At 41.3% G+C, this 9,695-nt stretch overlaps 1 protein-coding gene across 1 annotated transcript; it reads left to right on the top strand.

The window, feature by feature from the left end:
- Window positions 1-720: 720 nt before the first annotated feature.
- LOC125961086 (NOP protein chaperone 1-like) lies at window positions 721-4,448 on the top strand. The gene is made up of 2 exons (XM_049697217.1): window positions 721-725; window positions 3,044-4,448. Exons 1-2 carry the CDS (start codon window positions 721-723, stop codon window positions 3,624-3,626), a joined length of 588 nt encoding a protein of 195 aa, XP_049553174.1. The 3' UTR covers window positions 3,627-4,448.
- The last annotated feature ends 5,247 nt before the right edge of the window (window positions 4,449-9,695 follow it).

Raw genomic sequence — 9,695 nt, 5'->3', positions numbered from 1 at the left:
GGGCATCCGCTCTGCAAAACAGATATAATTTCCCAGTTGGAGCAAGAAGAGTAGGTGTGGAGGGAAGAGGAGGGTTTCCCCAGGCTGGGGTCCAAGTCAGCTCCAGACACATGTGCTCTGTGTGGGGAGGGAGCAGGATACTTGGAATGTCAACTGGAGGTTGGCTCGACTAAAGGATATTTTTAGAAATGTATGTGAAGCCATTGAGTCAAATTATCCAGATTCTGTCATTATGCATCACACATCAATTTCTCTTCACGTTTCCCCCTGTACTTTTCACCTCAGAGAAGCAAAATTCCTGTCCACGTGGGAGTTAAAATTTCATGTTTTTGTCTTTGCCACGGTCTCTTTAATAATTTTTCCTCTCATATTCCCTGTAGCGTCTGAATTTATTTTATTTTTCTTTTACCTAAACACTGAACATCTATTAACATTTTTCTAAACCATGTTTCTATTCACTGGTGTATTCCTCAAATTCATGTTGTTTCCCCATGTAATGTACTTTTCAACAATTTAATCCCCAAATGTCACATGTGTCGTTTCTTATTAATTTATTTAATTTAATTATTATTTTTGTCTTATTTCAAGCAAAAACTGTGACCATGAAAAGCAAGAAATGATATCCAGGCAAGTTATTTTCCTGGTGGAACAATGTAGCTGTAAGAAAATAGTAAATTTCTTCAGGTGTGAACCCTGGTCATCCACATGTGAAACCTGGGAATGAGGTAAGTTAGGAATTCAGCAGACTCATAGAACTCAGTTACAGTGCAGTGTAAACACTAGACCAGCATAAAGTGTTCACTTTATGGACTAAATTAGACTGAATTTTGATGATAGCTAGTAGAAATGCTACAAAGGGGGGATGTCCATTGCAGAAGATTTACATACTATGTGTATGTAACTGACATGGAGATCATTTTAACTGGAGAATATCATTGAATAGACTTACATACACATGAGTTTTCACAGCATAGAACACACTTTTACTGTAATGAATGAAGGAGAGCCCTGAGGGATTTTTAATTCCTTAGTCAACATTGAATTCTCACACTGGATCTATCAATGCTAAAATCAAACTGAAAACCTGAGTTCATATCAAAATTCTCAGACATGGAAAAATGCTTATCAAGAATGTTTTACCACACATTTCAGCTATAAATTCATAATTTTGGCTAATAACCTCTTATTTTATAAATAAGTAGAATAAAAATATAGATTTGTTAAGTAATCTTAGAATGATAAATACAAAATTTTGTAACAATAAGTACTTTTGTAAATAGGTTAGCATTAAGATATATATATAAACAAAGTTATATGTGACAATTATTATGATCCACTTAATTGTGATTGTCAGTAAGATTATCTGTTGCTTTCTCATCAGAAATTTTGCAGGCCAGAAGAGAGTGAAATGATATGCTTAAAGCATGGCAGAAACTACCTGCCAACAATTCTATATCTTACAATATTATTCTTCAAAAATGAGGAAAATGAGAGACAGTCTCAGACAAAAGCTGAAGGAGTTCAGTACCATAATACCGATCTTTCAAGAAATGCTAAAGTGAGTACTTCAAGTTCAAATGAAAGGACACCAGTAACTTGAGGCCATATGAAAATATATATGTCTCTGATAAAGGTAAATAAATGGACAAATAGAGAAAACACTATAATTTTGACTTTTGGCTATACTTTTTATTATTCTAGGATATTTTTTAAACCAAAATATTAAAATAATTATCAATTTATTGCTATTGCATGATTGTTTCCCCCAAAATTCATATGTTAAAAATACAACCTCCAAATGTGTTGGTATTAGGATATAGGGTCTTTGGGGGGTGCTTAGGTTATGAGGGCAGAGCCACCATGAATATAATGTGTGTGCTTTTATTTTAAAATATGTATTTATTTACTTATTTGGCTACATTCGCTCTTAGTTGCAGCATGTGGGATCTTTGTTGTGACGCACAGGCTTCATATCTAGCTGTGATATGGGGGCTCGGTAGTTGCAGCACACAGGCTGTCTAGTTGTGGCAGACAGGCTGTAGAGCCAGCATACAGGCTCAATAGTTGTGGTGCATGGGCTTAGTTGCCCATTGGCATGTGTGATCTTAGTTCTCTGACCAAAGTTCGAACTCATGTCCCCTGCATTGGAAGATGGATTCTTAACCACTGGCCTATCAGGGAAGTCTCTTGTGTGCTTTTAAAAGAGACCCCAGAGAGCTCTCTAGCCCCTTCCTCCAGGTGATGATATAATGAAAAGTCTATGACTCAGAAAAAGACCTTTACCTAACCACCTTGATCTCACACTTCAGCCTCCAGAACCGTGAGAAATAAACTTCTGTTTATAAGCTACCCAAGCTGTGGCATTTTGTTATAGCATCCCCAAATAACGAATTCGTACATCTACATTAACAGAAAACAATGTATACATATGTGACTTGTGACATTAATAACATGTAATTAATGTGTAATGTAATTGGAGATGTAATAGAGATTTTGCGTGTGATTAAAATTATGTTGATATCAGTTTAAGCTAGTTTGATAGGATTTTATATGTAACCTCCATGGTATCCACAAATTGATTATCTATAGAATATACACAGAAGGAAATTAAAAGTAAGTCAAGTCAGTGGACTACCCTGGTGGTCCAGTGGCGAAGACTCCGCGCTGTCAATGCAGAGGGCCTGGGCTCAATCCCTGGTCAGGGAACTAGATCCCACCTGCCACAACTAAGAGTTTGCATGCTGCAAAGAAGATCAAAGGTCCCCCATGCCACAACTAAGACCTGGCACAGCCAAAGAAATTAATTTTGAAAATGAGTACAAAAAGTAAGAACAAAGGACGTCAGTATGTGAGAAAATGTGGGACAGAAAAGCTATATGACATTACAGAAAACAAATTGGCAATTAAATGTCATTCCATATCAGTAATTTATATATATATATATATATATATATATATATATATGTCTTAAACTCATCAGTTAAAAAACAAAGATGTCCCCAGCCTTTTTCTGGCATCTGGGCCTGGAGGGGCTGCTCTGAAGACAGGCGAGCAGCAGGGAGGCCCACGGCAAATCCCAGCCCGATGCGAGCTGTTCGTCATTTTCCCGGGACAGCTGCAGGGTCTTGGTGTCTACAGAGCTGCTGATGGAGGGCAGGGGCGGCCGCGGAGGTATATGGGACAGGTTGCTCATCAACTCCAAGCGTAATTCCAGAAAGAATTCCACTCTTCAAACAGTTCGGATAGAGAGGAGTCCCCTATTGGACCAGGTACAGAGCTTTCTCCCACAGATGGCTCAGGCAAACAAAAAGCTAAGGAAAGGAATATCAACTGCACCACCTGGTCATTTCAATATTGAAAATATTGACACTCTCGGAAAAGTTATGCAAATGGATATGACCTTGTTTGAGATGAATCAGTCTGATTCAAAAGAAGATGACAGTTCACAAGAGAATTCACAAGACAGTTCAGAGGACAGTTCAGAATTTGAGGATGAAGATGATAGCACCTCTTCTGAAGGTGAAGTCACCATCGATACAATTAAGCTTCCTCATTCAGAAGATGGAAAAGGCAAAATAGAGGTTCTGGACCGTCCTGCCAGTGAAAAAAAGAAAACAGGGACATAAACAATCTGAGAAACAGGTGATAGTTCCCGCTAATTCTGTGGAAAAGAATGTGGCTTGCTGGTTATTTTGCATTTCGGATACCTATGGTGTTTGTTTGCAAAAATGAATGTATTTTGCTTCTTGGAGAAACAGAAGCTAGCTTTTAAAGAGTTGGAAGAGATAGCATTTGGGGACTCTTCTAAGAGCAGACTGTTTTTGATCTCATGCTAAAGAGGTTTAGTTTAGAAAGCTTAACTTTATGTATGGTGATGAGTGAATTTGTTGGCATCCTCTTTCATCAGCATAGACTTCAGAAATCTCAAACTTATTTTAAAGTAAAAATACAAGTTACCCATTTGTTTTTGTTTTAAATTGGCCTCTTGGGGCTTCCCTGGTGGTGCAGTGGTTGAGAGTCCGCCTGCCAATGCAGGGGACACGGGTTCATGCTCCGGTCCAGGAGGATCCCATATGCATGGAGCGGCTGGGCCCGTGAGCCATGGCCGCTGAGCCTGCGCATCCGGAGCCTGTGCTCCGCAACGGGAGAGGCCACAGCAGTGAGAGGCCCGCGTACTGAAAAAACAAAACAAAACAAAAACTTAGGTTGGGTTTCTTTTTAGGTTATTATAAAGTCATATTTATTTTTTACCATCAAAATGGGTTCATTGAGGGAGAACTTTTTTTTTTTTTAACATCTTTATTGGAGTATAGTTTCTTCACAATGTTGTGTTGGTTTCTGGTCTGTAACAGAGTGAATCAGCTATATGTATACATGTGTGCCCATGTCCCCTCCCTCTTGCGTCTCCCTTCCACCCTCCCTATCCCACCCCGAGGAAAAACTTTTTTACAAAGAAAAGAATTATATATAGATGCCCTCAGACATATCTACTTTAATTAAAAAAAAACAAATCCTTTCCAGTTTGAGCTGGAAAACTGGTGCTCTGTGGTTTAATCACTGTCAGTGACTCTGTAGCCTCTCAATGCATGTAAAATTTGCTGGTTGGAAAATTTTGTGGTTTTTTTGGGTTTTTTTCTTTTTCTCATAAAGGAATTTTTTGTTTGTTTCAGCTAATAAAATTATTCCTTCCAGTTGCCCACAGTTTTGAAACCTATTAATTGTAGAGAATAGGAACACCCCAGGAAAATAGGGCACAGTACATAAAGAGGTAGTAACAGGTTTTCCCTTTCAAAAGGCAAAATGATCCTGCATTGGAGTTGCCTTTCTGCCACATTCTTGATCTTATTTAACTTGTTTGGGACCTCATCTGCCATGGGCCTGGCTTTGCTCAGGATATAGACCTGAGAATTTAAAGGACTGTCTCCAAGTGCATTGAGCTGATGAGACTTTGTTGCCTAATATTTTAGGGGTTTGTTTTAATTATTTTTTCCTACTCCTCTCATTAGCTTATAACATCTTGTAAATACGCTGAAGATAATTCTCCAAGTTCCTTCTGGTATTTTTCATTGGGAATTGGAAATCGGCTGTGCACTCAAAGTATGCAGAAGTGAACAGATCTGGAAACGAGACTTCTCAGCTGCAAAGGGTATACTTTGTAGCACCAAACACAGCTGTGATGGATTACTGGTGTGAATATTTAAGGATTGTCTTCTACCAGATAATATTCATGCCCCATTGTGGGAAGAGTTGTATTTGTCTGGTTCACTCCTTAGCTTGGTGCATGGTACACAGTAGGCACTGAATGATGTCGATAAATGAATTTACAGGTATATTGAGGATGTACAGAGCATTTTAAGCCATGGTATCCATGCGGATATGAAAGTGTAACTTCACTGGAAATACAAAGCCAAGTAGAAATAGTCTGATGGTCAGTGAAAGAGACTAGTCAGTCTAGAATACATACTAATGTGTAGAATTATATTTCTCTCCCGCCATGGCCTTTTCATATAATACTAGGTATTCTATACAGTTAAAGAAGTCAACTAAATTCAGTTCCTCTGGACATTCTTATGACATAGGAGGAAAAGGAAAAACAAAAATTTAATATGTGATAGGGATGTCGTTTTAAGTGTAAAATGGTTGAATTATTTAATATACAGAGTCAGGGGTGGCTGTTTTTAAACCAATTTGGATACTAAGATAAATTATGTAGGTCTTAAAGATTTAAATATAAAGAAATAAAATTACAAGTTTCATACTAAAATATAGGTGAATATTTAATAACATTAAAAAAACAAAGATGGACAAGCTAGACATAAAAAGGGTCCAACTATATGTTGTCTACAAGAGCCTCACTCAGAAGTAAGGACATTCATATGCTGAAAGTGAAAATATTGGAAGAGATATTGCATGAGAACACTAAGCAAAAAGAGGAGTGGCTTTTCTGCTTCTGCAGCTGAGGATGTGGCCCCTACATTTCAGGGAGTAACCAGAGGCAGGGAGCAGGGGCAGGGGCAGGGGCTGGGGCACCCCTCCCACCCTCTGCACCCTGAGCCAGGGAAGTCAGAGGGACTTGGTCCCCCTCCCGAGTTCCATTCTTCCTCCAATGAGAATCGTGCTGATCAATAAGGACCAGGCTATAGAGCTGATTCACTTTGTTATAAAAGCAGAAATTAACACACCAGTGTAAAGCAATAATACTCCAATAAAGATGTTAAAAATAAAAATAAAGACCTGGGGAAAAGAGATGGTCCCCGTGGAGAATGCCTATGTCCTAAGTTTATCTGCTGTCGGATTGGCTTGAGAGAGGGCAGGAGTTACATGGTGTGTTCTCTCCCTTCAAATCCATTAACTTTTTCTTTCTTGATGTACGCACACACCCACACACACAAAACGAGTATAAAGCCCATATATATAGAATGCTAAAGGGTTGGTCTATGAGCTTGAAAAGAGGGAAATAGAACACTTGAGGCCGACTGCAGCAATGTGTTTGTGTCTGTGCATGTGCATTACTAGGTGGAGGGTCCACAGTATCCATCAGATACTTAAGGGAGAACATATCTCCCAAGTGTTCTGGATTTTGTAAATTATCATAGGACAAGACTCTTCAAGAAAAAGCAGGTAGCTCTCTCACACACCACTCATTAAAGTAACAAATATTTATTGAGAGTCTCCAGGATTCCAGCATGTGGAATTTTCTGGAGACTAAGAGGTGAAACGTAAAACATAACCACCTTCACCAAGTTTATAGCTCAGTGGAGGCAATAAGAATTAATATCTCACAGTTTTTCTATTTAAGTATGACTCAGGGTTTAAGGTAATTTTTCTGCATCGTGTCCACAGTGTCCCAGGACTGACACCTTCCTCAAGCTCAGCACCTAGAACACAGATCTGATTGAGCTAAACTGGTGATGCACCTGCTTCCCAGCAAGGCTGTGGCCTCTAATGGCTGTCTCCTGCTCCTGTGTCCGTGGCCTGATCAGGATATGGGAGACACTTAGGCTGATTCCTCAGTGTGTTGTGTACTTCCAAGGCCAAAACTTGCTGAGCAGAACATAACTTCTTTACTTTTGTGAACATCTGGCCTCCAAAAGGCAGAAATATTTAGTGACAATGTACTGAGGACATAATTCCTTATTCATTCCCTGACCTCCACTCTCTGTCATAGAGACATGCAAAACCACGGAATCAGGCTTATGGGTCATGACTTGGCTGTGTCAAGAAGTTCTAGGCCATGTGGGAAGACTCCTCTCTCCTCTGAGATTTCTGCTTCAACCAACGGGGAGCAGCTTCCCTTAAGGTCTGAACTGAAACTCTGTAAGTTCACATATTGAAGTCCAGACTCTTGTATCTCAGAATGTGACTGCATTTGGGAATAGGGCCTTAGGAGAGATGATGAAGTTAAAATGGGTCACAAGGGTGAGCCCTAACCCAGAGCTGTGCCCCTATGAGAAGATTAAGACACAGCCATGCACACTCAGCTCATAGAGTTAAGTCCATCTGAGGATGCAGCAAGAATGCAGCCACCTGCTAGCAAGGGAGAGAGGCCTCAGAAGAAACTGAACCTGTAGACACCTTGATCTTGAACTCAAAGCCTCCAGAGCTGTGAGAAAATTAAGCCTCCCAGTCTGCACTATCTTGTTCTGGCAACCCTAGGAAAACCCTAATACAGCTTTATTTCTCCTCTATCTTGCAAATAACACTTATGAAAATAGCACCAAAAAACACAGTGTATAAACTGGAAAAAAAGCAGGGGAGCCACTGCACGGGCTGATGAACTACACATCCATTGATTCCCCTGGTTTTGTTTGCTTCCAAAGTAAGGGAAAATAGTCAAAATCACCATGGAAGGCTTGAGTAGACACTTTAGAGAAGGCATAGCTCCATGGTGAAACAAACTTGACATGTACTCAGTTGGTAGAAATAGTAAATGCATTTTAATCCTTGGAGGTTTAAAAAATTCAATTTCTTGGATTTCTAGAAAGGTTGTAATACATGTACATGGTTGAAGGTCCTGAAAATTGCATTACATTGTGCCCTGCACCGCCTCCCCCTCTTTGCCCAGGAGCCCCTGCCCTCCACAGGTAGCCATGCATCTGATTTCCCACTGCAAACTTCCAGAGTGTCTTTATGTGCATACAAGCAAATATGAATATACATTTCTCCTTGGCACCCTAATTAAAAACACAAATAGTAGAACACTAGGCACGGTGTTGTTATAGCTTGCTTTTATTCATTTGACAGTATCTTGCAAATTATCCTCTATCAAGACATCGTTTCCTGCACGACAGTGCACTGAATGGATGACGTACTATAATGCACTTTGCCAATCCACGTTGGGATGCACGCTGATATTCAATAATCTGTTTATATTACAAACAATGCAGCAATGCATAATTCTGCTGCTAGCAAATGTGTAAGGTATGTTTCTAAAGGATTTATAAACTGCAGTGTTTTTAACAGAGCATTTGATAAGATACTCTGTTGTTGAATCCTTCTGTGGAGACTAGCAATGAGCCTTCCTCTTTCTGTAAACTGCAACTTATCAGATCTATCCCCCCACATATCTTTAAGAATGCTTTCCAGCCTCTTGTACCATTCAGAAACCCTCCATAATCTGCTCAGCACCTCTCTTTATTCTCACACACGTTACAACCTTACCTGGCACAGCCTTAGCTGGCACATACCTGCTGTCTCCACCTTGCTCTCTGCCCATTTAGCAGGATTTAGAAATACTGAAAACCCCTCTTTGATCATCCCCAATTAGTCAGCTTCTGTGTGACTCAACTTTACTGTTTTATCACTAATTACAAACAATGGTAATTACAATGCTGTTGAGTAACAATAGTAATTTTCAGTTCTGTAGATCTCGGAATTTCTCACTTCACCAGTGTCTACACTAGTGGATCTCAAAACAAATTCTCAAGTCACTGAAATTGTTTCTTGCCACGACAACGCTGTATGGTCTAGTTTTCCTTGCAGCAGCAGACGCCAGGTAACAACCAAATGGAGGAAAAACCACCGGGATAGATCTGGATGGCACGGAAGAGAAGATGCGCCTCCACCCGTCCGAACTCATCCCCTCTGGCCCACCACAGGTCCCATTTCTCTCTCCGGGTTGTCTACTCGTCCACACGCGCGTTCAGAGGCAATTCCCGTACGAGATTCTCACGAGGAGCCTCTGACAACCGCGCCCACGCAGGACCGCGCATCGCCTCATGCCTCCTCACGACCATCACCAGACGCCCCAGGCACCTTCCCATTTCCCCATTTGTTAGGCTTCTCCAACCAGGAAGCCACAGGCGGAACCGTGGCTGCGCCTGGAGCGCCCGCCCCTCTCGCCACGACTGTCCTTGCTTTCACCTGTGGTGAGAGGACCTGATGCACACAAGCGCTTCGCCGACGAGGCCAACAGAAGTGGGGACGCCGGGCGCTCCCCCGTAGACGCAGCTCGGCTTGCAGGGGAATACCGTCTGCGGAGCCCCATGACCGCTTCTTGCGGTTTTCGGAGAAAGTGGCCGCAGGGGAGGAGCTCCACCACGGCGACGGCACCGGGACGCACCGTTTTTCCAAGGCGGCCAAGGAGCAGCACCGGGCGTCCTATTGGACGGGGCGTGGCGGTCCCGTGTGAAGGAGGACGTGAAGGCCGAGGTCGCACTTCCAGTGCCTCCTCCTTACGCCATTCGGGCCCTACA

The sequence above is a fragment of the Orcinus orca genome, chromosome 14, assembly GCF_937001465.1.
Source record: "Orcinus orca chromosome 14, mOrcOrc1.1, whole genome shotgun sequence".
Taxonomy (NCBI): Eukaryota; Metazoa; Chordata; class Mammalia; order Artiodactyla; family Delphinidae; genus Orcinus; species Orcinus orca.
The sequence above is the reverse complement of the archived record's forward strand: the minus strand, read 5'-3'. Positions and strand labels throughout refer to the sequence as shown.